Below are 26,944 nucleotides of genomic sequence, written 5' to 3' on the forward strand. Positions count from 1 at the left end.
CCAGTATCTCAGTTCTTGATTCAGCTGATGTTTGGCTGCCAAATTATCTTAATAGTCATGACAGACTGTAAAATAATGTGGTCAGTTTACTAAATGTCAGCCAAAACAGCTGTCTGTCTGTGTGGGCTGGCCAGGCCAGGCGGCCACAGCGACCTCCCTGTCGGCTGGGCCGCCTCTAGCTGAAAACATCTCTGGATACCTCTCTTGGGATCACCTTCAGAGCTCGTAACATGTTCTTTGAACATCCTCACTGGATGTAAACTTTGATCCTTAAAGCACCAGTAAAAAAAGAGAAAGCTGTTGGGGCCAGTTAAAAAGAGGGGATGCAGGGGCTGGCTGGTTAGCTCCGTTGCTTAGAGCATGGTGTTATAACACCAAAGTCAAGGGTTCGAATCCCCACACTGGCCAGCCACCAAAAAAAGAAAATGATACGATGTCTAGAATGTGCTTTAAAATATTTTATTTATGTATTTTTTGTGGCTGGCTGGTACAGGCATCAAACCCTGGACCTTGGTGTTAGGTGTTTTAAAATAATTGGGGTGGATAGGGAGGGGACAGTGTAGTGTGTGTATGAGTTTGCTGGGGCTGCTGTATCAATACCACAAACAGGGCTTAAACAGCAGAAATTGTCTCCTGTTTCTGGAAGCCAGAAGTCTGAGATCAAGGTGTTGGCGGGTTGGTTCCTTCCAAGGGCTCTGAAGAAGACTCTGTTCCAGGCCTCTCTCCTTGGTTCTGGTGGCTTGTGACAATCTTTTGACATTCTTCAGCTTGTAGAAGAGTCACTGATCTCTGCCTGTTCACATAGCATTGTCGCTGTGTGTCTCTGTGTCCAACTTTCCCCTCTTCCTAAGGACACTCATTATGTTGGATTAAGGTCCACCCTAACGGCCTCAACTTGACCATCTGCAAAGACCCTATTTCCTAATAAGATCACATTCACTGGTTTCAGGGCTGTCTGGTTAGCTCCCTGGGCTAGAGCATGGTGTTGGTAACACCAAGGCCAAGGGTTCGGTTCCCCATACCCTCCAGCCAACAAAAAAACCTCTCCCTGAGGGCAGGGCATCCAGAACTGCAGCTGACTGGCTGCAGGAAGCTAATGCTGATGGATGGGCTGGGATATGGTTCCCAATGAAACCCAGAGAGCGAAAAACAGACAGCTCTCAAATGGTAGCCAGGTTGCCTGCTTACTGGGGGTCAACAGAGAGGCCCACCAGGAGGGGTTTGACCGTACAGCTGGATGGAAGAGCCACCACCCAGATCAAAGATGCCCCCATCCCAGCGAAGTGGTGTCTAGGAAGGAGGAAGCCTCAAGAAGCCTTCAGGTTTCTATCCTTGTACTGGTCAGCCACCTAAAAACAAAAAACAAAAAACAAAAAAAAAAAAGAGGAAAAGCCTCCAAACCTCCCACCCACCATAACTACATGGGATATCACTTTAACTCTGCTGGGTCATCTGGAGAGTGCAAAGCCAGCAGCCAAGGAGGAACTGTCCCCTGACCCCTGTCCCCTTCTCCCTACAACTGGGCAGGAGGGGGGACAAAAGCCTGGATGAGAGTGAACAGCAGAGGGTTCAGTCTCTTTCCCACCAAGGCCTCCAGCCCAGAGGGGCCTGAGCCAGAGCTCCCATCCAACACCAAGTCAAGTTCAGAGATTTGAACATGATGTTTACTTGGGCTTGAATCCAGGGCCAAATTCTCAGCCTGGGGCAGGGCAAGATTCCACCACTGAATAAACTTTCAAGGGGTAGAAAGAAGCAAAATCATGTTTTGATCAAAATGCACACACACATCATGAATTTTTGCTTAGCTCAGTTGGTTAGAGCATGATGTTATAACACCAAGGTCAACGGTTCAGATCCCCATACTGGCCAGCTGCCAAAAAAACAAAAACAGACCCACACTCTAAGGCTTTTAGGAAGAATTGTTTGTGATCCTGGCATTAACAAGGTCTGTGGAAACAGAGGTGGAAGCATGTATCTTATGCATAGGAAGTTTGGGCAAAGATTCTAAGAACTGAGTCATAAAGAAACTGAGAAACAGTATCTATCACTTTCTGTTCTCACTCTATCTAGTATCTATTATTATCTGTGCACAAAGCATCTTATTGAAATCTCACATCCACACTTTGAAGTAAGTGTTATCCCATTCTACCGCTGGGACCATTAAGGCAAAACTGGGGGAAGTGGCTTGCTAAAGGTCACAGCTTGTGGCAGGCACTCTCAGCACTCTGGCCACATCACCTCAGCACTTGCTGTGCATGTGCTGTGCATGTCCTGTGCATGTCCCCAGCTGCTTACTGTTGCAGTTCCACCCTGGGATTGCCCACTGCGAAGGTCACAAGTACCGAAAAACCACAATGAGATACCATTGCACACCCACTAGGATAGTAATAATAATAATAAAAAACATGTTGGCAAGGATGTGGAGAAATTGAAAGCCTTGATCCCTTGTACATTGCTGGTGGGAATGGAAAATCATTCCACTACTGTGGAAAATAGTTTGGCAGTGCCTCAAAAAGTTAAGAACAGAATTATCAGGTGACTCAGCAAGTCCACTCCTGGATACGTGCCCAAAAGAACTGTAAACATGTTTACACAAAAACTTATACATGAATGCTTGTAGAAGGATGGTTCATAATAGCCAAAAAGTGGCAAGAACCCAAGTGTCCATCAACCAGTGAACGGACAGACAAACCATGGTGAATCCGTACAATGGAATACTATTCAGCCATAAAAAGGAATGAAGTATACACTTAAAATGGTTAAGATGGTAAGTTTTATGTCACACATATTTTACCACAATTTAAAAAAATGAAGTAGGGATGGTTGGCTAGCTTGCTTGGGACAGCACGTTGCTAATAACATCAAGGTCAAGGGTTCAGATCCCCTGATTTGCCAGATGCTAAAAGTATAAAAAATGAGTAATCGTTTTAAAAATTTTAAAACAAAGCATACCCTAAAGAATTGTAAGTGGATTCAAATGGGTACTGTATGCTAATGTTTATTACAGCGTTATTCACAATAGCCAAAAGGTAGACACAACCAGAATGTCCATCAACAGATGAATGGATCAACAAAATGTGTTGTATCCATACAATGGAATATTATTTGGCCATCACAAGGAATGAAGTCCTGACACATGCTACAATACAGATGAGCCCTGAAACATAATGCGAAGTGAAAGAAGCCAGACACAAAAATCATACACATTGTGTGATTTCATTGATATGATATACCCAGAAGAGGCAAAGCCATAGAGACAGAAAGTGGATTAGTAGATGTGAGTGGGTAAGGAGAGAGAGGATTGAGAGATATCAGGTTTCTTTTGAGGATGATAGAAATATTCTGGAATGAGTGGTGATGGTTTGTACAACATTGTGCAAATGCTAAAAACTTACTGGCTAGCCGCCAAAAAAAAGAAGAAAGGAAAAAAAGGAAGTTGACTCCTAAGGAGCAGCCCTCATGCAATGAGGGACAGGTTGGTGTAGAGTCTATGCGTCTTCCACAGCTCCCCAGTGGAACTGAGCCTACCTAGTTTTCCCCAACAACTAGGGGAACGCTCAGAGACAAGAGAAGTGAATTCATTCAACAAAACTTTTTTTTTTTTTTTTTGGCTGCTGGCTGATAGGGTGGATCCAAACCCTTGACTTTGGTGTTATAACACCATGCTCTACCAACTGAGCTAACCAGCCAGGCATCATTCAACACAGATGTATCGATCACCACCTATAAGAATCAGACATTGATTCAGGTGCTGAGACTGACAGCCTTCCTGCCTTTCTGGAGCTCGCAGACAATCAAGTCAATCAAAAGAATTTCAGCAAGTGATGAGTTCAGTAGTGAGACTATTAGGGCAATTGATAGGGAGTGACAAGGGTGTGGCCCAGGAGGGAGTGGAGGGTATTCAGGAAAGGTTTTAGGAAGAGGCTCAGGCCACAAGGAAGGAGTAGCCAGCCATGTCAGGGTGAGGGGAAGAGCATTCCAAGCAGAGGGAACTGCAAGGAAGCCCCACCAGAGTTCAGACTAGGGGGAGAGAAGACATAATGCCATGGAGTGGGGTTTGGATACTTCTGTCCTGGGTTTACAGCCTCTGGTCTGCAGTGAGCTCATTTCTCAGCCTGTGAGACTGCCTGCCGCCCAGAAGGAAGCCTTGCCCTTCCTGGAGACTGCAGCAAACAGCTGGAGAACATCTGCTTCCCTTTTTCTTGAGAAAAGGGAGTGGAAGACTGGGAGGTACATGCTCCGCTGCCAACCTGACCCCCATTTCCATCCCATGCCCACTCAGGAAATGGCCCTCCATCCTCCCAGGGGCTCGGACCCACACCGAGGAGTCGTCCTTGACTCTGCCCTGCCTCCCCCATGTCCCAGCAAGCTCAGTTGGCCCAGCCTCCAAAACAGATGGCAAATCCAACCACTTCTCCAATGCCATTATCCACTCCGGGCTCCGGGCTGCAGCGCCTGTAGCCTCAAGGGGGCGCCCGTGAACACCAGCGTCAGGGCACGTCCTTCCCTCTGCTCAGAACCCTGCGTGGCTCCCACCTCCCTGGGAGTAAAAGCCAAAATCCGGGACTGGCTGGTTAGTTCAGTTGGTCACAGCGCAGGCTTATAACATCAAGGTCACGGATGTGGATCCTCATACCGGCCATCTGCGGGAAAAAAAAGCCCAAATCCTCCAGAGTGACAAGTGCCTGCACTATCTGCCCCGTCACCTCCTGCTGTCCTCTAATTCTGTTCTTTGCTCACCCTGCTCCAGCCACACTGGCCTCCTGGCTGTTCCCTGAGACTGTTCCTACCTCAGGGCCTTTGCACTTCCGGCGCCCTGTGCTTGGTACATCACTCCTCCAGGATAATGGCCTGGCTCCCTCCTCACCTTCTGTGGTCTTTGTCAAATGTCACCTCCTCACTGAGTCTCCCCAGAATACTCTATTTGAAAGTTCATTGGGCTGGCCAGTGCAGTGTTATCACCCCAAGGTCAAGGGTTTGGATCCCCATACCGGCCAGCCAGCCAAAATAAACAAATAAATAAAAGTTCATTAATTCTTACATTTCGTATCCCCTTTCTTGCTTCATTTTCCCTTAGTAATAATCACAAACTAACACTCCATATATTTTATTTATTTAATTATTTTGGGCGGGGCGCCTGGCGGGTAGGGGGATCCGAACCCTTGACCTTGGTGTTACAACATCGCTTCTAGCCGAGTAACCAGCCAGCCATTATTTTTGTTTCTTGTCTGTGGCCCCGGTTAAGACGATCCTCACACGATAGCAGGGATTATTGTCTATTCTGTTCATCGCTGTGTCCTCGGCACCTGGAGGGACGCCTGGCACACAGTAGGCGCTCAAACGCTGCAACAACGCGTGTTGAGAAGGCAGGACATTTCTGTGGCTGCAAGTGGCACTTGGGCCGCGCGGGGGAGCTCGCTTTCCGCGCATCCCGGGCCGGGGTCACAGACCCACGTGCTGCGAGCCCACGAACCCCGCCCCCCGAAAATAACCCCGGCGCAGGATTTTCCCACATCTTCTGAGGCGCAGGGACATCCCCGGTCCCACTCTGACTTTGCCTAGGCCGTTCCGGGGCGGAGATTCAGTACTCCCAACCCTCCAAGATCCCCGTGGAAATTCCAGGGAAGGGAGAGGGACGTGGTGATGGATGGCATGTGACTCGCAGCCCCCTTCCCTCAGAGGAAAGGTCCCTCCCTTCCCTTCTGGGAGCGACCTCCCTGGCTCCTTGAACGTCTCCATGGCGACGTCGTGCATGCCCCACAACAACAGGAAGCCTTAGGCAGCGCGACTCGCTGCTCGGAGACCACAAAGTCCCCAACCTCGACGAGGTGATGTCGAGCCTTGAGGTCACCTGCTCACGTCGTGACCGGGCAAAACCCCGCACGTATTTAGTGCAGGCGCACGGGGTTTGAGTTTTGGAAGCCGCGAGCCTAGGGCAGGGGTCTGAGCCCCCCACTCCCTGCCCCACCTCGGACCCTAGGGGCTGCCTCAGTTTCCCCGCGAAGTCTGGAACGACAGCGGACCGTCTCGGCGGGCAAGACCACGAGACTTCCTTCCTTTTTCTGGGAGCTGTAAAGACGCCCCCGCGGCCGAGGCCGAAAAGGGGAAGCGAGGCCGCGGGGGTGCGAGCACCCATAGGCGGCGGGTGGCGGATGCGTGGACGCCGCACATCCTCATTCTCAGGTTGGCGGGCGCCTGGCGTGTCTGGGCTTGCTCTGGCAGCTCCGCGAGTCATCTCGGTGTCAGCTGGGCGGGGACATGCCCCTTGGGGGATTCCCGGGCTTCCACCCTACCGAGGGGCTCATCCACGCAGTTAAAGAAGCCTCCATGAGCTGGGGAATCTAGATTTGAATTTGGATCTCTTCGCAGCTCGGAGCCTCAGTTTACCCCTCTGTGAAATGGACACAATAACACTCCCCGCTGTCCAGGGTAGTTGGCAGTATTCAATAAAGCGCTTAGCACAGCGTAAACCGTGACTCGAGGTTAGCGTGGCCAGGGAACGGGACACCTGGGGGTCGGGAGCAGCCCCCAGGTCGCCGCCCTTACAGCTTCAGTTCGGAGATTCCGGCGTTGGGGCGACCAGCGAGGGTGACAGCGCTCGGGCCAGGCACCCTCTCAGTCCGGAAATGCCGCAGCCCTCGTTCCGGAGGGGAAAGCGCGAGGTTTCCGGGAAAGCAGCACCTCCCCTCGGCCCCCCGTGGCCAGCTGGTATAAAAGGACCGCGCGCTCCTCTGCGTCCCAGTCGGCGCCAAACCGCTCTGCGCCGCCGCCTCCGCCCTGTCCCGGCCGGCTATGGACCCCAGCGGCTCGCTGCCCGCGCTCCTGGTCCTGATCGGAGCTCTGCTCCCAGGTGAGTCTAGGGTGGGGGGTATTTCCTTGGATCGGGGCTGCGCCCTGGGCGCGGTGGGAGGACTGGCACCCGCTGGCTGGAAATCAGGCCATTCGTACTTAGGTAGCAGTTTATGGAAAGGTGGGGCTACAGCCGCGAATTGAAAGCCAACAGCCCTGCAGTCACCTCAGTCTGTGACCTCGGGCTAGAGACTGCGCCTTCTGGAGAATCAGTTTTTCAGCTGTAAAATGGGAACCTTATAGCGGCCACTTTGTGTGGTAACCCAGCACAGCGCCTGGCCCCGGGATACGGTCAGATGGTGTGGGGACTTGACCCCACGCCAACTTGAATGGTCTTGGGGGACCTCCCGTCCCAGACACATTCTGTTCCTCATCGTCTGTCCTTGGGGAAGTCCAGGGCTGCTTCTGTTTAGGGGAATTCCAGAGCTGACTTAACCAGGGGCCAACGTCTGAGAAGTGGGACGCCCAGCACTCTCCTCCCCCAACTCCAGCCCAGCCAGGAAAGGAGTCAGGGGGCCAGAGGGTCTCCAGTGGTGGCGAATGTTGGGGACCAGGAGGGTGGAATTTGACACCTTCGTTACCAGTTCAACCAAGGGTTCTAATCTGGACTCCTACCCGGATTCTACAGCTTTCTAGCTGAGGAACTGCCCCTCTCCCAGCCTCACTGTTTCTCTCTGTGACATGGAAGTGATCCCAGAATCACCCTTGGAGAATTTAGAGAGCCACTGTGTCCACACACCTCCACCCTGGATAGAACACCCCTGATAGAGCAAATCTGAGGGCAGGAATCTTTTGGGGGTGTGAGGTGTTGGATCAGACAGACATTTTTCCAACTTTGGAAGCACCAGAATCTCAGGGATCTTATTAAAACAACACCTTCCTTCTTAACTGCTCTCACCTCCAAGGTGGCCACTTGCTACCTGCCCTGTGCTGAGTTATTTGTATTAGTGGGGGGTGGGGTGACTATACTCATCCACCTTACAGATGGGGAAATTGAGGCCCAGAGGGGAAGCTACTTGTCCAAGGGAGAGAGAAACCAGCCTGATTCCTGGAGGGCTGGCCCCCTCCACCTGACCTCTTGGGACAGAGGAAGGCACTGATTTCACGTTAAGATCTGGCTCTGCTACAATCCTCTGCTAGTTCCCCCTTGCCCTCAGAATAAAGAACACATCTTCAACATGGCCTACACCGTCCATTTGATTCCCCTGATCTCATTCCTCCCCCCCTTTTTGGGGGCAGTGGCCGGTGTGGGGATCCGAACGCATGACCATGGTGTTACAAGACTGTGCTCTAACCAGCTGAGCTCATCAGCCAGCCCCCACACTTTGCTTGCTCACCCAGCTCCCAGATTACTGCCTCAGGACCTTCGCGCTGGCTGTTCCTTTTGGCTGGAATTCACTTCTCTTTTCTCTGAATGGTCAACCCTTTTTCATCATTCAGATGTCTGCTCAGATATTATCCTGTCACCAAGGCACTGTCTGTTCTATCACCCTGTTTTGTTTTCTTCAAAGCTCTTATTAACATCAGTTACTCATGCTCTTGTTTGCTCATGCGTTTTTCTTGTCTCCCACACTGAAAGCAGAGTTTAGTTTTGTTTCGTTTGGCTGGCTGGGGATCCAAACCCAAACACCGCGCTCCCACCGACTGAGCTAATGGCCAGCCCCCGAAGGCAAAGTTTTGTCTTGTTCAAGATTGTGTCCCCAGCACCCAGCACAGGCTGGGCGCACGTTAATTGTGATGAGCCTGTTTTGTAATGCCTGCTCCCTCTTTTATTGCAGTGTCTGGAGGTGCCCAAGTGTCGGTATTCCCCCCAGAAGCCATCCTGCTCCGAGGAGGCTCCGTGCAAGTGAATTGTAGTGCCTCCTGTAACCAAAGTGCCATCTTTGGCCTGGAGACTGAATTGACCAAAGAGGAGGTGGACCAGGGATACAACTGGAAGCTATATAAACTGATCGATGTGCAGGAAGATTCAACTCTGCACTGCTATTCAACCTGTCACAATAAGCAAACTATGGCTTCAACCTCCCTCATCGTGTATGGTGAGTGGCTGGGCCCAGGAGCCTGAACTGGGCAGACTGGGGAGGGGAGATTGGGAGGGGCTTCCCCAGCAGGCTGGGAGAGCCTTTGTTGCTTGGTGGTAGGGCCAAGTAGGAGCTCACTGATGGGCAGGGTTGGAAAGTCCTTTTGTCGTTTGGAAGCCCCTCTTCGTACTCCTTTGGGTGCATTTAGATTGTGGACAGGAATCCAGCACATTCGAGAATGCTAGCTCTCTGTGCCTCACTCATTAAACACATGACAAGGTCCTGGATCCAATACATTAAAATAAAAAAAAGAAGTAGGAGAAGAAGAAGATGCAAATTAAAACTAGCCTTGAGCTGGGGCTGGCCAGTGAGCTCAGTGGGTTAGAGCACAGCCTTGTAACACCAAGGCCACTGGTTCAGATCCCCATACCAGCCAGCTGCCAAAACAAAAAACCCCCCCAAAATGAAATACTAGTCCTGAGATGGCATGTTTCATAAAAGCTGTGCTGGCAAGGCTGTGGGGATGAAGGCAGCCCTGGGACAGTGCTTGATGGGAGCACAACCTTGTGATGAAAGATTGGGCATCAGTTCTCAAAATGACAGTTGTGAGGACCGCCCGTGGCTCACCTGGGAGAGTGTGGTGCTGACAACACCAAGGCCATGGGTTCGGATCCCTATATAGGGATGGCCAGTTCGCTCGCTTGGGAGAGCGTGGTCCTGACAACACCAAGTCAAGGGTTAAGATCCCCTTACCGGTCATCAAAAAGAAAAAAAAAAAAAATGACAGTTGCGGTCAAGGGTTCGGATCCCCGAACCAGCCAGCAGACAAAACAAAACAAAACAAAACAAAACCCATAGCTGATTAGAGTGAGGCGTTATAACACCAAGATCAAGGGTTCTAAGAAAAAAGAAAAGAAAGAAAATGGACTCCAAAGTATATTGTAAACTTGAAAAGAAATCAAATATGCCAAGCATGAGTGGCATGCCACCGTCCATGTTAAGGAGTGGAGTGGCAGGGCGGGGAGGCTGTATTTATGTATAAAAGAGCTTTGGAAGGAGAAAATATAAGAAATGACTATTAGTTGGCTGTAAGAAGAGGAGTTGGGAGGCTTGGGAAGAGGCTGGAGGCGGGGGGAGGTTCTTCTTTGGGATTTTGAATTATGATAATGTTACCAAGGCAAAAAATAAATAAATCTAATTCAAATCAAAACAAAACAAAAACAAGAAGAAAGAAAGAATTGGCTAACTGGCTTTGGAATTAGACAGCCTTGGATATCAGTCCCTTCCTAGCTGGGTGTCCTTGGGGGACATGGCTTCTCGGTTTCCTTTTCCTTCCCATGAGACCTCCCCCAGTGGGTAAAATGATGTAGTGAGACAGAAAGTCCCACCATCACAGTGCCTGGGCAAAGGAAGCCTTTGGGCAAATGTCAGCGTTGCTTCTGATCTAGAGGATGTTTGAGCAGATGTCAGCCACTGCCCTCCAAGGTGAGGGAAGTCCCCAAACATTGCTGGTGGCCTCTGAAAACCCCCAGGAAACCTCTTAGAAGGACTTTCCACCTCTCTGCCTGATAGCTGAGAACCCAATGCTCCAGGGTCGAGTCCTGGTTCTGCCACATTTCTCTCTCGATGACTTTGGGTTGCCTACTCTGCTTTAGTTGCCACCTTAATGAAATGGAACAGATGGCTGGCACCCAGTCACAAGGGGGTAAACAGTGAGTGGGGTCACCTAGGGGAGACTTAACTTGGTCCTGCCCCACCCCTTGTGTAAAGATGAGGAAGCATCCCAGGTTGGCTGAACCTTCTCCAGAAGAGTTAAGGGGTATAATTCCTAGAGGAGGTGACCACTAGCTGGGCCTTGAGGAATGTGTAGGAGTTCATAGTGACAGACATTCTGGGCAGAGGGAACAGCCTGGGCAAAGGTTGGGAGTGGAGAAACATCCTGATGATGGGGACAGGAGGAGATGAACATCAATAGGTTGGTGAGGTTGGAAGGGCCTGAAATGCTAGGCCAAGGTGCTAGGACCTTCTCCTCCTCAGGGAAATAGGGAGCCAGGGAGGGTTTGTGAACAGTCCAGCCTCTAGATAGCAGATGGGCTGGCTGGTTGGCTCAGTTGGTTAGAGCACAGCCTTATAACACCAGGGGCATGGGTTTGGATTCCCATAGTGCCAGCTGCAAGAAATAGAGATAAATATATACATATAGACGGATATCTAGATGGATAGATAGATAGATAGATAGATCGATCAATCGATCGATCGATCGATCGATAGATAGATAGATAGATAGATAGATAGATAGATAGATAGATAGATAGATAGATAGATAGATAGAAGTCTGAGCTTACCAAAAAGCCAGACAGCAGTTGGCTGTGGGCCTTGTCCAGGCTGCACATGTTGTTGAGAGTGACAATAGCCAAGAAGGAGGGACAGACAAATATTTGAAGAACGGAGTAATCAAGATCTGGTGAGGGACTGACCCTCACCAACCTATTGATATTCAGCTCCTCCTGCCCCCGTCATCAGGATGTTGAGGTCAAGGATGGATAAGGGCAGGACAGACTCCGTTCCCCCAGGTCCTGGCCTTCGAGGTAAGGAGCTGAGCTCAGGAAGCTGCTGGGTTCCATTTGAGAGCTGAGGATTGAGGGAACCTCGAGTTCTGCAAGTTGGAATTTTTAGGAGGTGGTTAGAGGTAAGAGCTGGAACTCTGAGGTTTTCTCAACCTTTTTTTTTTTTTTTAATCAGCTTTCTTGAGATATAATTTGCATACCATAAATTCACCCCTTTTAAGTGTACTTTAAAAAATTGAAGTGAATTTTTTAGTATATTTACAGAATTGTACAACCATCACCACAATCTAATTTTTCTTTTTTCTTTTGGCGGCTGGCCAGTACGGGGCTCCAAACCCTTGACCCTTGACACCTCACTAAGCACTGAGATAACAGGCCAGCCCACAATCTAATTTTAGAACATTTTCATCAGCCTGAAAAATAAACTTTTGAGGCTGGCCCATGGCTCACTTGGGAGAGTGCGGTGCTGATAACACCAAGGCCACGGGTTCGGATCCCTATATAGGGATGGCCGGTTCGCTCACTTGGGAGAGTGTGGTGCTGACAACACCAAGTCAAGGGTGAAGATCCCCTTACTAGTCATCTTTTTAAAAGAAAAAAAAAAGAAAGAAAAGAAACTTTATGCCATTTACAGTCACTCTCTCAACCCCTTAAATGGGTTACTAATATTCCTACCTCTAACAGCCGCATTTTAAGGACTTTATGCCATTTACAGTCACTCTCTCAACCCCTTAAATGGGTTACTAATATTCCTACCTCTAACAGCCGCATTTTACAGCTCATGACAATGCGGATGATCTACCTCATTCTTCCTACAAATATTGAGGACCTGCTGTGTGCCAGGCACAAGACAACACAGCAGACAAAAATCCCCACCCGTCCTGAGGCCGATATTCTATTGGGAGGGATACAAGCTAACTGAGTAGATTACTTTATTTATTTTTTTTTTTAACGTCTAGCCAGTATGAAGATCCAAACCCCTGACCTTGGCGTTATGACACCTCGTTCTAACCACTTAGCTAGCTGGCCAGCCTACCTTCCAGCATATAAAATAACCTACTCTAGGCTGGCGGGTGATAGACTTTGAAGTTTCTTTCCATTCTTTGCTCTAAGAGCTTCTACAGTGAATAAAGAATTTTTGGGTCCCCTTTGCAAACACTTGGGGTCTTCTCACCAGTTTCTCCTGAAGCACTTGACATTCTTGCCTGCTTAGGTGGTGGGGCGTGTTTGGGGCTGACAGTGAAGTGGTGAGCTCCCCAGGCAGGTGTGGGGCAGTCCAGCTCAAGGGTCACTCAACCCCTGTCTCCCCCCAGGGTTCCCTGAGTCCGTGGAGCTGGCGCCGCTGCCCTCCTGGCATCCCGTTGGCGAGAACTTCACCCTGAGCTGCCAGGTGGCAGGTGGGGAGCCCCGGGCCCACCTCACCGTGGTGCTGCTCCGGGGGGAGGAGGAGCTGAGTAGACAGCCAGCGGTGGGGAAGCCTACCAATGTCACGGTCACGGCCACAGTGCTAGCAGGCAGAGGCGACCACGGTGCCAATTTCTCATGCCGCACGGAACTGGACCTGAAGCCCCTAGGTCTGGAACTGTTCCAGAACACCTCGGCCCCCAGGCAGCTCCAAACATTTGGTGAGACATTGGGGAGCTGGCAGAAGGAGGGTGGGCTGAGGGAGGCGGTGTTCCCGTGTGGGGTGTGGATTCCTGGGAGGAAGGGGCCCCTGGCCATGGGGTTACTGTGAAGATGGTGACCTAAATTGCAAAAACTCTGGGAAGAGTCCTTGGCGACTGGGGTGGGGTGTTCTAGGATGGGGTGCCCGCGGCTGCAGAATTTTCTAAGAAGGCTATGACCCCTGCTAAGTGGGGTGGGTGTCTTAGGACAGGGGTCACCCAGGCAGCTCAGTCTTCCAAGAAGAGGATGTTCCAGCTGGGGGAAAGGGCTTCAGGACGTCTTCCCCTCTTTGTTTACTCCCATCCTCTCTCTCTAGTCCTGCCAATGACTCCACCCCACCTTGACACCGCCCGGGTCCTGGAGGTGGGCACAAAGTTGACCGTACTCTGCTCCCTGGATGGACTATTCCCGGCCTCCGAGGCCCAGGTCCACCTGGCGCTGGGGGACCAGAGGCTGAACCCCAAGATCACATACAACAAGGACTTCCTCGTGGCTATGGCCTCGGTCAAGGGGAAGGCGGAGGACGAGGGCAACCAGCAGCTGAAGTGTGTGGTAACCCTGGGGACCCAGAGCCAGCAGACCGGGCAGCCTGTGACTATCTACAGTAAGTGGCGGGGGCGGGGCTTTTCAAATGGGCGGGGCCTGGGTGGGGCGGGGCTCACCGTGTGCCCCGCCCCCAGGCTTCCCAGCGCCCAACTTGACTTTGAGCGAGCCCGAGGTCTCTGAAGGGACAGAAGTGATGGTGGAGTGCGAGGCTCACGCTGGAGCCGTGGTGACACTGAGTGGGGCCCCAGCCGGGCCACCGTCTTCACGGGCTCAAATGCTGCTGAACGCCACCGCCGAGGACAACGGGCGCAACTTCTCCTGCTCTGCTGCACTGGAGGTGGCCGGGCAGGTGCTGCACAAGAACCAGACTCGAGGGCTCAGTGTCCTGTGTGAGTGGAGCTGCTGGACAGTGACCCCTGCCCTCCAGACCCAACCCCTAAGTCCGCATGAACGCTCTTGCCCTCCAAGCCCTGCCCCCACCTCTAGAGAAGCCCCCCTCCCCAGACTCCTGCTTAGGTCCTCCAGTCCTAGTTGGTAAGGAGCATCCTGGTCCCTGACCTCCGTCCCTCATCTTGCTGTGTTTCTCCAGATGGTCCCCGACTGGACGAGAGAGACTGCCAGGGAAACTGGACATGGCAGGAAGGCTCCCAGCAGACTCTGAAATGCAAGGCTTGGGGGAACCCGTCCCCCCAGCTGAACTGTCAACGGAAAAGGGATGGAGCTTTGCTGCGCATCTGGGACCCGATCCTTGTCAAACGAGATCTTGTGGGCACCTACCGCTGTCGGGCTGTGAGCACTCGTGGGGAGGTCACCCGCGATGTGTTCATCAACGTACTCTGTGAGTGTGGCCGTGTGCAGGGCTGGGTGTGGTGGGGACAGTGAGCCCGGCTCAATCCTCACCATCCCCTGTGTCTTCCCTGCAGACCAGCAGAACAACATAGTCATCATAACTGTGGTGGCATCCATAGTCATTGTAGCCACTGTGACCACAGCCATTTTCCTCTATAACCGCCAGCGGAAGATCAGAAAGTACAAGCTCCAAGAGGCTGAGAAGGGGACCACCATGAAGAAACTGAACACACAAGCCACACCACCCTGAGCCTGTCCTAAGACATAGCCACCTCCTTGACCCCCACATGGTGGCAGTGGTGCCACACTGAACAGAGTGGTGGACAAATGCTATTCAGCCACACCCACCTCCCCTGGACACCAGAGGACAGGACAGTGGCCTCAGTCAGGATGCAGACAGCATTTGGGGTCCTGGCACCTGCACATCTAGGATCCTTCCAGGCCTCGCACCGATCTGTAGCTGCAGGGCTGAGCCAAGAGGAATGGGCAAGATTCTGGGCATGACTGTGAGGGATATCAAAGGCTGACCGGCCAGAGGGGGAGTGCCAAGAGACACATACCCCTGACATGGGGACATGCAGCCAGGAAATATTCAAACTTGCTCCCTACTGTGTGGGCTGAGGCCCCACAGTCCTGAGGAAGAAGTGGCCCTGCACAGACACATGCAGCATCGAAACACAAATGCCCATACTTCCTCTGACAACTGCCAGCTCCAGCACTGCTGTCTGTCTACTGAATGTCCCCAATTCTTGATAATCAAATATTTATTCATTTGTTATTTTACTACCTATTTATTGAGCACCTTTTATGAGGTGAGAATGGTGAACAAGGTGAACATAGGTCCCTGCCCTCATGGAGCTCTTGGTCTAATCTCATTCAGTGTTGCCAGGTACAGTTGTACTGGTTGGGCACTGCACAACAGTGCCTGGCAAAAAAGATCAAGTGGGACTGGAATTTCTCACTCCATTGGCCAAATTGCTTTCCCCCAGAAGGTGTGTTTTTTCTATCTGACACAAAGGCACTGTATGGACTAGCAATGGTTACATGCTCAGAGACGACCCACTGGGTGCTTACCCTCACTCTGCCAGCACTGGTGCTGTCATTCCTTAGCTATCTCTCCACCCACATGCATCTCTGCCAGTGTTTGAAATGAGAGTCAGTGACCATGCCTAAATATGGGTGCCTACTTTTTGGCAGTTAAACTATGGAGTCCTGTGAAACCATGCCCAACCCCTGTGTGCCCCTGTCTTATCCTACCTGTTGCCATCTCAGTGGGACCATGCAGGAACAGAACACTGCAACTCCAAATTCCTGCAGTGATCAGGGCCCTGCAAGCAGTGGAGAGGGGGGCCAAGGCCTTGGAGGACTCCCTGCCCGCTCTGAAAGCCCCTCATTTGCGCTAATAAAGCTTTTTCATCTGCTTCAGTCTTGTGTGAGTTGAAGGGAGGTGTCATGTCCAGCTGGAGTCCTTTCTAAGCAGCTCCACCACAGCCCTGTCCCCCAACTTCCTCTCCCAAGAAAAGGCTGCCAGTTCAAGGCCCAACCTTGTGACTCTGGTCCAAATCTGAGGCTTTTTATGACCTTCTGGGACTCTAGTAAAAGCCAAAGACCCCTCTCCAGAAAAACACAATGTCATATGGTTTGCAATAGGGTCTGGAATCCCATTCTTGAGCCGAGGGAGGGGGTATCTTCTGCAGGGCTCTTGGGCCCTCTAGGCTCCCCCCAGTCGGTTCCTCTCTGGGGCAGGGCTGAGGAGGCAGGTCTGCAGGCCTCCTTATCTCCAGAGTCAACTGTGGCTTCCTGGCACAGGGCCCCTCAGTTCAGGCTGTTTGCCATGGGGTCTCTGTTCCTTCTGTCACTGCTGCTTTTGCTGGTGGCAGACAACCTGGGAGGTGGGAGCCCACAGGGGCAAAATTCTGAGGAGCGGGTGCAAGGCTCCAGCCCTCCTGCACCCTCGGGGACCTCAGCACCGTTCTGGATAGGCATAAGCCCAGAGTTGGTGGCCGTTCCTCCGGGAAGCTCAGTGTGGCTCAACTGCAGTAACAACTGTCCCCTGCCCGAGGGTTCAAGCCTCTACACCCAGCTGCAGCGAGGCAAGACGCTGAGTGGGCCTGGTTGGGTATACTACCAGCTGCTCAACGTGAGGGCCTGGAGCTCCCACGTGTACTGCTCCGTCACCTGCGCGGGGAAAACGCTCACGGCCACCGCCAGGATCACCGCCTACAGTGAGGGACAGGGGCTTAGGACTGGCTGGGTGAGGTGAGCGGGGCGGAAGAGGGAATAGTTGACAGTCGCACTAGGGGGTGCCCGCAGACCTTACTCTGGGCCTCCTCTTGCCTTAGAACGGCCGCACAGTGTGGTCCTGGAGCCTCCGGTCTTAGAGGGCAATGAGTACACTCTGCGCTGCCACGTGACGCACGTGTTTCCCGTGGGCTTCTTGGTGGTGACCTTGAGGAGCGGCGGCAAGGTCATCTATTCCGAAAGCCTGGAGCGCTACACGGACCTGCATCTGGCGAATGTGACGCTGACCCACGTGTTGCGGGCTAGGCCCTGCAACCTCTGGCAGCCCGTGACCTGCCACGCGCGCCTCAATCTCGACGGCCTGGTGGTCCGCAGCAACTCGGCACCCGTTATGCTGACGCCCGGTAGGTAGCCCTGTAATCCTGGGGACTTGGGGAGGGGGGAAAAGTTATGACCACAGGAAGGCGCACAGACCGAGCGCGAGCTCCCCGCGAGCAGTCAAACCTCCAGGTGCTCCGTTCCTAACTCTCACCTCCTGTTCCTAGCTTGGAGACCCGCGTCTAAAGCTTTGGCCTCCACCTCCATCGCAGTGGTTGTGGGGATCCCTCTCGCCGTGGGGGCTGTCTACCTGCAAAAGCGCCAAGCGATGCATTCCCAGGCTTAGAAGGAGTAAAAAGCAATCTGGAACAACTTGGGAACCCTCCCAGATCAATAAAGCCTTCCTCTGCCAGCCTCTGTCCCACGGCCTACGGGTCTCCATCACTACCCTCCTGTAGGAAATGGTCTTCTTTATTAGCTGGGCTTCAATCACTTTCTCCAAGTTCCTTGTCTCCCTGAGAGCACCTGAGGTTTTCTCACTCAAGACCCACCTGGAGTCCCGGAGCCCCAATCCCTCTGCATTCCCAGCCAGTGTAGTAAAAACCTCTACTCAGGGCTACCTCGTGGCTCACTCGGGAGAGTGTGGTGCTGAGAACCCCAAGGCCACGGGTTCGGATCCCATATAGGGATGGCCGGTTAGCTCAATGGGTGAGCATGGTGCTGACAACACCAAGTCAAGGGTTAAGATCCCCTTACCGGTCATCTTTAAAACAAAACCCAAAAAACCTCTCCTCTGCTGGCACTATCAATGCGGTGCAGATGGGCTAAGCAGAGGCCCTGGAGGGCCATTGGCGGGGGGGGGGGGGGGGGGCGGGTTCACAGTATGGCCTTTCCTGATTGGCTCCGCTTCTACCACGCAGCAGCTCTAATTGGATGTTAAGTTTCCTTTCCCACCCCCACCTCCACATCACACCTTGCGCTTTGCAACCGCGGAGCTAGAACTCACCCCTTGAACTCAACATCAACACCGCGGGTGAGACCACAAATGGGCGGGGTCGTCTGGACAAACCGAGGGTCGTGGATAAACAGAAGTATCCATGTAGTGACAGCAGGGAAGGGATAACCAGGTGGTCCACATGGGGTGTCACAGACTCGCGTCCTGGCAACGTCCTGGTAGTCACCGGGCCAGGTTGGCACATGGTGGGTGGGGGGTGGGGGTCAAAGCTTGAGGCCTGGATGCAGGATCAGAAGCGCCACAGTTGGTCTCTCGGTCCCGCGCGGACGCAGGATCCGTGCCCGCACTGGGTGCCTAGCAGAGCCGGCGTGGTCCAGGGCCCCTACCGGCCGCGCGGAAGGCGGATTCAGGGGCGCTCCACCGCGGCTTGCGCTTCCCCACGCCGAGTAGACACGTGCCCGCTGCACACTGGGTAAATACAGCCCGAGCCGCGCCGACTCTAATTTAGACGCCCGCGAACGCTGCGCGCACGCACACGTGTCCCCGACTCGCTGGCACTTTTGTCCCCGCCCTCTCTGTCGCGTGCCGGAGCCGAAAGGGAGGGGGACTAGGGGCGTGGCTGTAACCCTCAGCTCCCCTGGGTGAACAGGAGAAGGATCAGCGAGGGAGTCAGCTCCACATCCTCCCCTAGAACTGCCCCTTCCCCATCCTGCGCTTCCCCAAACCTCTCCCTAGTCCCCACTTCAATCCTCGCCCTAAGGGGGGCTGGTGGGAGGGGCTAAACATGGGGGCGGAACTCGCAGTCCGGCTCATTATTATATAGCACCTAAGCCAGGGATGGGGTGGGGGTTCGGAATGGGCAACCCAGCGTCCCCCGACCTCCGCGTCGCCGCCGGGGATGACGCGGGAGAGCGCGTTCGCCCCCAGAAGGCTCCGGGCGATCGGGGCGGCCTCCACGCAGACCCCGGGGGTCGCTCTCTCCTTGCCAGCTCGCCTTCACCAAGGCCAGGAGCCTAGCGCACGCTCGCCTCCGGTCCCCCAGCCGCCTCTGCCACCGCCCCCTCCTTGGAAACCAAGTTACCAACGTTAAACCAATCCCCGAGCGCAACTCTGCCTCCCCCACACCCCACCCGCCGCGCCGCGCCGTCCTCTAGCTCGGCTCTTCGCTCGCGCTCCCCTCGCCTCCTGCGCTTCCCCCGCGGCGGCGATGCCAGGGCCTTCGCCGGGGCTGCGCCGGGCGCTACTCGGCCTCTGGACTGCCCTGGGCCTGGGGCTCTTCGGCTTCTCAGGTAAGAGCCCGCCCGGGCTCGGGGTGGACAGGGCGGAGGCGGAGTTCGAGGACCTGGGAGGCGGCCGCTCGCCCCTCCCGGCTCCGCCCTCGCCTCGCTCCCACGCTTCTGCCCCCACCTTGAGCCCGGGTCTTCTCCCATCCCCACTCCCACCCCACCCCGCAAACACACACCGGAGACCCAGCCTCTGACTCCTCGCGCGCCCAGGTCTCTACCCTGCCCTCGTCGAGATCCTGGGAGCTCTTCCGCACTCCACCCCGCGCCCTGGAGACCCCGTGTCTCTCCTGTCCCCTCCCCGGGTACCTCCTCACGCTCTGCGCGTGCACCACGGTCCACGGGCTGGCATCTTCCCCACTCGCGGCCCGCGAAGACTCCATCTCCCCAACTACCGTGACTCAGAGGCGCTGTTCCCGCTCCACCGGGAACCCTGGCAACCGCGTCTCCCGCCTGTTCCCTGCGGTTCCTTCCAGGAGCTCAGCCCCGCATCCTCCTTCCCTGTTCTTCTAAAGGAGGTTTGGGGTCCTCCTTTATCCTTGACCCCAGTCTCACCTCTCTTTTGCCCTCGTCCCAACCTCAGTCTCCCCCTCTCCCGGCGATCTGCCAAGATCCTGAGAACCGGTTCGTTTCCCATCCCCCCACCCGGGGTCCCTCCCTCCCAGTGTTGCTGTGTGCATCGAAGACCCCATCTTTCCTCTCATCTCCCACCTCCCCCCGTGCTTTCCCATCGCTCCATCGGCGCCTTGGAGACCAGGGCTCTCTGCTGCCATGTCCCAGAGACACCCTCGAGGTTTAGATTCTGGGAGCGCGTCTCCGACCCGGAGACCTGGGCAGGACGCGGGACTCCTGGGTTCTTTTCTGGTTGTGGCCTCTGCTCGTCCCCCCGGTAACTCCTGACTCGTCGTGGGGGCACTAAGATCTCCAGGAGTTGGGTCCCCAGGCTGAGCCTGCCTTTCCCCGGGCAGCGGTCGCGCAGGAGCCCTTCTGGGCGGACCTGCAGCCCCGCGTGGCGCTGGTGGAGCGCGGGGGCTCGCTGTGGCTGAATTGCAGCACCAACTGCCCTCGGCCGGAACGCGGTGGCCTGGAGACCTCGCTGCGCAGAAACGGGACCCAGAGGGGGTTGCGCTGGCTGGCGCGGCAGCTGGTGGACATCCGCGAACCGGAGACCCAACCTATCTGCTTCTTCCGCTGCGCGCGGCGCACACTACAGGCGCGTGGGCTCATTCGCACTTTCCGTGAGTTCTGGGTGGCCGCCCTGGTACTCCACTTCCAGTCCTGCCAGACCCCGCCTCCTGGGTCGACCCCACTTCAGGACTCACCCTCCGGATCCCAACGCCCTCCCCTCTTGACCCGGGCTCCCCTGAGTTCCACGCCGTGTACTTCTAAGCCCCGGCGTTTCCATGAGCCGCGGTCCCCCACTTGCAGAGCGTCCGGATCGCGTAGAGCTGGTGCCGCTGCCTCCCTGGCAGCCCGTGGGAGAGAACTTCACCCTGAGCTGTAGGGTTCCTGGCGCCGGGCCCCGTGGGAGCCTCACGCTGACCCTGCTGCGGGGTGCTCAGGAGCTGATCCGCCGCAGCTTCGCCGGCGAGCCACCCCGAGCGCGGGGCGCGGTGCTCACAGCTACGGTACTGGCGCGCAGGGAGGACCATGGGGCCAATTTCTCGTGCCGTGCGGAGCTGGACCTGCGGCCGCAAGGCCTGGGACTGTTTGAAAACAGCTCGGCGCCCAGAGAGCTCCGAATCTTCGGTGAGTGGGTTGGGAAGGAGAAGGGGGATCTAGTGGGTTCGGGCCGGTGTATAAGAAGTTTAAAGGCAGATACATCTGAATGCTAAACCTTACTTCAACACGGACCTGTTTTGCTTAGTACATAGTGAGTGCTTAGTCTGCATAAGTTCAAGCTCCGTTTGTCGGCCCCTAGCCCTGTCTCCGGACCCCCCGCGCCTCACTGCTCCCCAGCTCCTGGAAGTGGGCTCAGAAAAGCCCTTGAGCTGCCACCTGGACGGACTGTTTCCTGCCTCGGAGGCCGAGGTCTATCTCGCGTTGGGGGACCAGAGGCTGAATCTCAATGTCACCATCGAGGGGGACGCACTCATGGCCACTGCCACAGCCACAGCTAGCGCAGAACAGGAGGGCGCCAGGCAGCTGGTCTGCAACGTGACGTTGGGGGGCGAAAGCCGCGAGACCCGGGAGAACGTGACCATCTACAGTAAGAAGGAGCGAGACGGGACCCCGGCGGTTCGGGGTTGGGGCCAGAGGAACGCGAAGGCGGGGCGAAGAGTGGGCGGGATCTCAGTACCGGAACAGGCGTGACCCCAGAGGACTCGGAGGGGCGGGACAGATGGAGAAAGGACACCGAATAGCTGGAGAGGTAGAGCCTGAGCAGCCTGAAAGGCGGAGAGCGCGGTACCCTCGGTTTGGCAGCATCGCTCGGAGGGTCCGGGGACAAGGGGCGGGCCTTAGCCGGCGGGAGGGGCGTGGTCAGTGGACTCCGGCCAATGCTCCGCCCCCAGGCTTCCCACCGCCCCTCCTGACCCTGAGTGAGCCCAGCCCTCCCGAGGGGGAGATGGTGACAGTAACCTGTACAGCCGGGGCCCGAGCCCTGGTCACACTGGAGGGAGTTCCAGCCGCGGTCCCGGGGCAGCCTACCCAGCTCCAGCTAAACGCCACCGAAAATGACGACAGGCGGGGTTTCTTCTGTGACGCCACCCTCGAGGTGGACGGGGAGACCCTGAGCAAGAACGCGAGCGCCGAGCTTCGCGTCCTATGTGAGTTGGTGTCAGCCCCACATCCCCCTCCTCGTGATCTTCAAGGACCTGCCTGGTCCCTGGCCGTGTCGTGGAGGTGGGACTCTTCCTCACGCTCCACGTCCAGCCTCTGTATTCCACGCCCCTGCCCACAGATGCCCCCCGGCTGGACGATGCGGACTGTCCCAGGACCTGGACGTGGCCCGAGGGCCCAGAGCAGACGCTGCGCTGCGAGGCCCGCGGAAACCCAGAGCCCTCGGTGCACTGCGCGCGGCCCGACGGCGGGGCCGTGCTGGCTCTGGGCTTGCTGGGTCCGGTAACTCGCGCGCTCGCTGGCACTTACCGCTGCAGGGCGACCAACGTCCAGGGCCAGGCGGTCAAGGACGTGACGCTGACGGTGGAGTGTGAGTGGGGGTGCACGGGGACTGGTTCTCCGGGTCTGGGGATGCCCAGACTATTTGGAAAGAGTAGAAACAGGGTCTGAGGTGTGACTTTGGGCGGGATTTTAGGGAAAGGAAGTGGATGGTGAGCAGGACGGGGAAAGACCTTGGAGAAGGATGGTGGGGAAGGGGTAGGTGTGTCCATAGGCTGGGGCGTGCCGTTTGGGTGGAGTCTTGCAAAGGTGGGCGGTTGAGGCAGTCCAGCAATCTTTTGGACTGGAGACTGGGGAAGGTCCTGTGGGTGCATTGGGAAAATCAGAAAAAGGCTCCCATCGGGGCTCACAGATCTCCAAAACAGAGCGCATGGCTTGACTAGCGTGACACACCCTTGGCTTGGTGTCCCTGGACGGGGCATAGCCTGCCCAACACTTCATGGCGACCCTGAGTCGCGAAAGAGGGTCTAGGGACGTTAGACTGGTCCAAAAATCCAAAAGCCAATAATATACACACACCCCCCAACACAACAGATGCGCCAGCGCTGGACAGCGTGGGTTGCCCTGAACGCATTACTTGGCTGGAGGGAACCGAGGCCTCGCTGAGCTGCGTGGCGCATGGGGTCCCGCCGCCCACCGTGAGCTGTGTGCGCTCTGGGGAGGCTGGGGTCTTCGTCGAGGGACTGCTGCGTGTGGCCCGGGAGCATGCGGGCACTTACCGCTGCGAAGCCACCAACGCTCGAGGCTCTGCAGCCAAAAATGTGGCTGTCACGGTGGAATGTGAGTGGGGGGCAGCACGGGGTAAGGGTCTGTCAGGACCCCGGCTGGACTTTTTGTCCCTTGTGTGAACCCCTGTTCTTCTGCTCCCCAGATGGCCCCAGATTTGAAGAGCCAAGCTGCCCCAGCAACTGGACTTGGGTGGAAGGATCTGGACAACTTTTCTCCTGTGAGGTCGATGGGAAGCCAGAGCCAAGCGTGGAGTGCATGGGATCTGAGGGCGCCAATGAGGGGGTGTTGCTGCCTCTGGCACCCCCAGACCCTAGTCCCAGCGTCCCCAGCATCTCTAGTGACCTGACACCCGGTATCTACATCTGCAATGCCACCAACGCGCACGGCTCCATGGTTAAAACAGTCGTCGTGAGCGCGGAGTGTGAGCGGGGCCCAGGCGGGTGGGAAGTAGAGGTGTCCCACAGTCGGGGTCCCTCCCTCACGCCCCCCGTGGCTGCTTTGCAGCACCGCCGCAGATGGATGAGTCCACCTGCCCAAGTCACCAGACGTGGCTGGAAGGGGCTGAGGCTGCTGCGCTGGCCTGCGCCGCCCGGGGTCGCCCCTTCCCAGGAGTGCGCTGTTCCCGGGAGGGCGCACCCCGGCCTAAGCGGCAGCGCATATCCCGAGAGGACGCGGGCACCTATGTCTGCGTGGCCACCAACGCGCACGGCACAGACTCTCGGACCGTCACCGTGGGCGTGGAATGTGAGTGGGGCAGCACCAAATTGAGGGGACTCAGTCCCCGGAAAAATGACTTGCAGCTGTGGGAGAGCCCTCGGGAGTTCAGGGTCACCTCTCCCAGTCACATTCAGGGGCAGGGAATCCTGGCCTAACTGGGGGCAATGACAATTCTAGGTAACAGGAGCCTGGTCCCTCTCAAATCCTGGATCAGAAGGACACTGGCGTGGTCCCTCCTCCCCACCCCACCCCACCCCCCATTCAGTGAAGAAGGGCCCAGAATTTTAGTCCCAGCAACAGCCAGATTGTGGGGGGAGGGGGCTCTCCTGCACATCCTAGAAGGGGTGGTCTCAAATTAGTGGTGGGTGAGCCTGAGGGCACTGGTCAGCGGCTGGGCCGGCGCTAAGCCCTCCTTGACACCCTGTCCCCTGCAGACAGGCCAGTGGTGGCCGAGCTGGCCGCCTCGCCTCCTGGAGGCGTGCGGCCAGGCGGGAATTTCACATTGACCTGCCGCGCCGAGGCATGGCCTCCAGCCCAGATCAGCTGGCGTGCGCCCCCGGGGGCCCTCAACATCGGCTTGTCGAGCAACAACAGCACTCTGAGCGTGGCGGGTGCCATGGGGAGCCACGGCGGCGAGTACGAGTGCGCAGCCACCAACGCGCACGGGCGCCACGCGCGGCGCATCACGGTGCGCGTGGCCGGTAAGTGGCAGCTGGAGGGGGGGTAGAGGGTCCTGCAGGGGGGCGTGAGCTGGGTCTTGGGGCGCCTGACGGGTCTCTGCCTCCCTCTCGGCCCACACAGATGAGACCAAAGTGGGTCAGTGTAGAAGTCAAGGGTGCCTGATGGGTGGGGTTGTTGATGGCAGGTTGGGTGGGGGTGGGAGGTGGAGGCAGAGGGGCCTGCCTGGAGCTTAAGGGGAGGGACGGTTCAGGGCTATGACCGCTGTGGGGAGGGACTTATTAACTTGGGGTGGGCTCTGCGTGGGGGAGACGACCCAGTTCACCCTCCATTGTGTAGCTCTGGGGAAAGGGGGTTGGAGAGGGACCAAGGACAGAAGATGATGGGGAAGGGCAACTAGATCTCCCCCTCCCACTTCGTGCTGCTCCTGGGGCCGAGGTCTTCTTAGCCTGGAGAGAGCCTGACCTGGTTCCTCCGATCCTGATCTTTTTGGGGCTGGGGAGAGCTGACTGTCACCAGGGTTTCTCTGGGTCTAGGGATGGTCATGGCTCATATCCTCATGGGCTGACATGGGGTGTGAATTGGGTCTGGGGTCGCACCGCGCTGGGAGTGGTCTTGCTGGGGTCTCTCCCTTCTCCTGTGCCAGGAGCATGAGGACTGACTCGGTGTCTGTGGGGAGGGGACAGGGATGGCTCGGGGTGAGGGGAGCCCCGAGCTTGTCTACCCTCCGTGAGGACCTCCACCCCGCAGGTCCGTGGCTGTGGGTCGCCGTGGGCGGCGCTGCGGGGGGCGCGGCGCTACTGGCCGCTGGGGCCGGCCTGGCCTTCTACGTGCAGTCCACCGCCTGCAAGAAGGGCGAATACAACGTGCAAGAGGCCGAGAGCTCGGGCGAGGCCGTGTGTCTCAACGGCGCGGGAGGTGGCGCCGGTGGGGACACGGGAGCAGAAGGCGGACCCGAGGCAGTGGGCGCGGCCGAGTCGCCGGCGGGAGATGAGGTCTTCGCCATTCAGCTGACATCAGCCTGAGCCCGCTCCCCGCGGGCCCGGGGACACCCCCAGACGCACAGGGGGGCTTATTTATTGCTCTATTTATTCATTTATTTATTCAACTCCAGGGTCGTCACCCCTATTTTTTACCCCCCCAATAAAGTTTTTATAAAGGATTCCCTGTCTCTGCGATGTGGAACAAGCCCAGGGTTCGAATCCCGACCTCTTGGTGTGACCTGGAGTTTGCCTTCTGGTGCCCTGTTTCCTGCTCTCCCCTTGGGCAGGGGTGGGGACCAGAAGCCTTCCTTCTCCCTGACTCTTATCTCTTCCGCCCATTGCTGCCCTCTGACCGCCTAACTCTTAGAGGTGGGAGCTAGGTGCTTCCCCCAAGCCTGGTTACTGGCAGAGCCTGAGCTGTCTTGCCAGGATGGGCAGTGGGGGGCTGAGCCTTGGGCCCTGCCCTGAGACCTCGCAAGGGTGGGTTAAAGGAGGTCAGTGGCTGCAGCTACAGGTGTCAACCCTCAGAATGTCCCTCCTGGTAAAGGGTGCACCCCTTCCCCACCCTCAATATCTCCTCAATCTGGTACCCCCCACCATGCCTCAGTTTACCCCCAATCTGCCTTCTGACTCGGTGCATCGTGATTCAGAACAGACACACAGGATAATCAGCAGCACGTCACCATTCCCCGCACCCCCCAGCAGCATAAGGAGAGAACAGCTGGGCGTCCTCCCCCCAGCCTCCTCCTCCCTCAAAAGCAGGAACACAGAGCCCTAGAGAAGGAAGTCAGCCTGGACAGCTCCAAGCTCCATTGGCTGTCCCATGCAAACACTTAATGAGGAAAGATGAGAACAGGAAACAGGGCACAGGAAGGCAAGCCGGTGCTGGGTGCCAGGTACAAACGGTGACAAGGTACAAGCAAGATGCAGACCCTGATGCCCACCCCACATCTTTTCCGCCCATCTCCTACCCCCTTAATCATCTCTCTCCACTCCCACTATCCTTGAGATTTCTTGAAGCCCACAAAATCCTGGTCTCTATGCAAATGTCACCCTCTTAGGAAAATGTCACCTTCAGTCCCATGGCTAAGGTTGCCCCCCAACTGTTCTTTTTTGCAGCTGGCCAGTAGGTGGATCTGAACCCTTGACCTTGGTGTTATAACACTGCGCTCTGACCAGCTGAGCTACCTGGCCAGCCCACCCCCAAATCTTTATCTCCTTAAATACTCTTTAATTTTTCTCTGTAGCCTAGATCACTACTTAATATTCTATTAGACATTTAATTCTTTATTTCTTTATTGTCAGTCTAGAATGTCATCCCCAATAGAGCAGGGATCTTTGTTCTACTCACCACCAAGGGTCCCCTTGAGGTCTGGCACATAGTAGTTGTTCAATAAGTGAATAAATGGATAAAAACAGCCAC

General features: G+C 55.8%; 3 protein-coding genes across 3 annotated transcripts; all 3 read left to right on the plus strand.

Annotated features, from left to right (window-relative positions):
• The first annotated feature begins 6,756 nt into the window (after positions 1 to 6,756).
• On the plus strand, positions 6,757 to 15,922 carry ICAM1 (intercellular adhesion molecule 1). The gene is made up of 7 exons (XM_063111151.1): positions 6,757 to 6,850; positions 8,628 to 8,888; positions 12,751 to 13,062; positions 13,419 to 13,706; positions 13,783 to 14,037; positions 14,238 to 14,486; positions 14,572 to 15,922. Exons 1-7 carry the CDS (start codon positions 6,793 to 6,795, stop codon positions 14,745 to 14,747), a joined length of 1,599 nt encoding a protein of 532 aa, XP_062967221.1. The 5' UTR covers positions 6,757 to 6,792; the 3' UTR covers positions 14,748 to 15,922.
• A 409-nt stretch (positions 15,923 to 16,331) lies between these two features.
• ICAM4 (intercellular adhesion molecule 4 (Landsteiner-Wiener blood group)) lies at positions 16,332 to 17,402 on the plus strand. Its single transcript, XM_063113191.1, has 3 exons — positions 16,332 to 16,722; positions 16,840 to 17,142; positions 17,284 to 17,402. Exons 1-3 carry the CDS (start codon positions 16,332 to 16,334, stop codon positions 17,400 to 17,402), a joined length of 813 nt encoding a protein of 270 aa, XP_062969261.1.
• Positions 17,403 to 19,218: 1,816 nt separating this feature from the next.
• Positions 19,219 to 25,563, plus strand: ICAM5 (intercellular adhesion molecule 5). Its single transcript, XM_063112363.1, has 11 exons — positions 19,219 to 19,300; positions 20,263 to 20,532; positions 20,723 to 21,043; positions 21,216 to 21,503; positions 21,808 to 22,062; positions 22,197 to 22,445; positions 22,949 to 23,194; positions 23,286 to 23,564; positions 23,648 to 23,887; positions 24,295 to 24,561; positions 25,289 to 25,563. The coding sequence occupies exons 1-11, from the start codon at positions 19,219 to 19,221 to the stop codon at positions 25,561 to 25,563; spliced, it is 2,772 nt and encodes a 923-aa protein (XP_062968433.1).
• The last annotated feature ends 1,381 nt before the right edge of the window (positions 25,564 to 26,944 follow it).

This window comes from Cynocephalus volans, chromosome 10, assembly GCF_027409185.1.
Source record: "Cynocephalus volans isolate mCynVol1 chromosome 10, mCynVol1.pri, whole genome shotgun sequence".
Taxonomy (NCBI): Eukaryota; Metazoa; Chordata; class Mammalia; order Dermoptera; family Cynocephalidae; genus Cynocephalus; species Cynocephalus volans.

What these genes read in the sequence shown, in the direction of transcription:
- ICAM4 (XM_063113191.1), top strand. Translation starts at nt 16,332, where the DNA reads ATGGGGTCTCTGTTCCTTCTGTCACTGCTGCTTTTGCTGGTGGCAGAC. An exon ending in CGCCAGGATCACCGCCTACA is followed by an intron (nt 16,723 to 16,839) that starts GTGAGGGACAGG and finishes CTCTTGCCTTAG; the next exon opens with AACGGCCGCACAGTGTGGTC. An exon ending in ACCCGTTATGCTGACGCCCG is followed by an intron (nt 17,143 to 17,283) that starts GTAGGTAGCCCT and finishes TCCTGTTCCTAG; the next exon opens with CTTGGAGACCCGCGTCTAAA.
- ICAM5 (XM_063112363.1), top strand. Translation starts at nt 19,219, where the DNA reads ATGCCAGGGCCTTCGCCGGGGCTGCGCCGGGCGCTACTCGGCCTCTGG. An exon ending in GGGGCTCTTCGGCTTCTCAG is followed by an intron (nt 19,301 to 20,262) that starts GTAAGAGCCCGC and finishes TTCCCCGGGCAG; the next exon opens with CGGTCGCGCAGGAGCCCTTC. An exon ending in CGTGACGCTGACGGTGGAGT is followed by an intron (nt 22,446 to 22,948) that starts GTGAGTGGGGGT and finishes CCAACACAACAG; the next exon opens with ATGCGCCAGCGCTGGACAGC.
- ICAM1 (XM_063111151.1), top strand. Translation starts at nt 6,793, where the DNA reads ATGGACCCCAGCGGCTCGCTGCCCGCGCTCCTGGTCCTGATCGGAGCT. An exon ending in GATCGGAGCTCTGCTCCCAG is followed by an intron (nt 6,851 to 8,627) that starts GTGAGTCTAGGG and finishes CTTTTATTGCAG; the next exon opens with TGTCTGGAGGTGCCCAAGTG. An exon ending in AACCTCCCTCATCGTGTATG is followed by an intron (nt 8,889 to 12,750) that starts GTGAGTGGCTGG and finishes GTCTCCCCCCAG; the next exon opens with GGTTCCCTGAGTCCGTGGAG.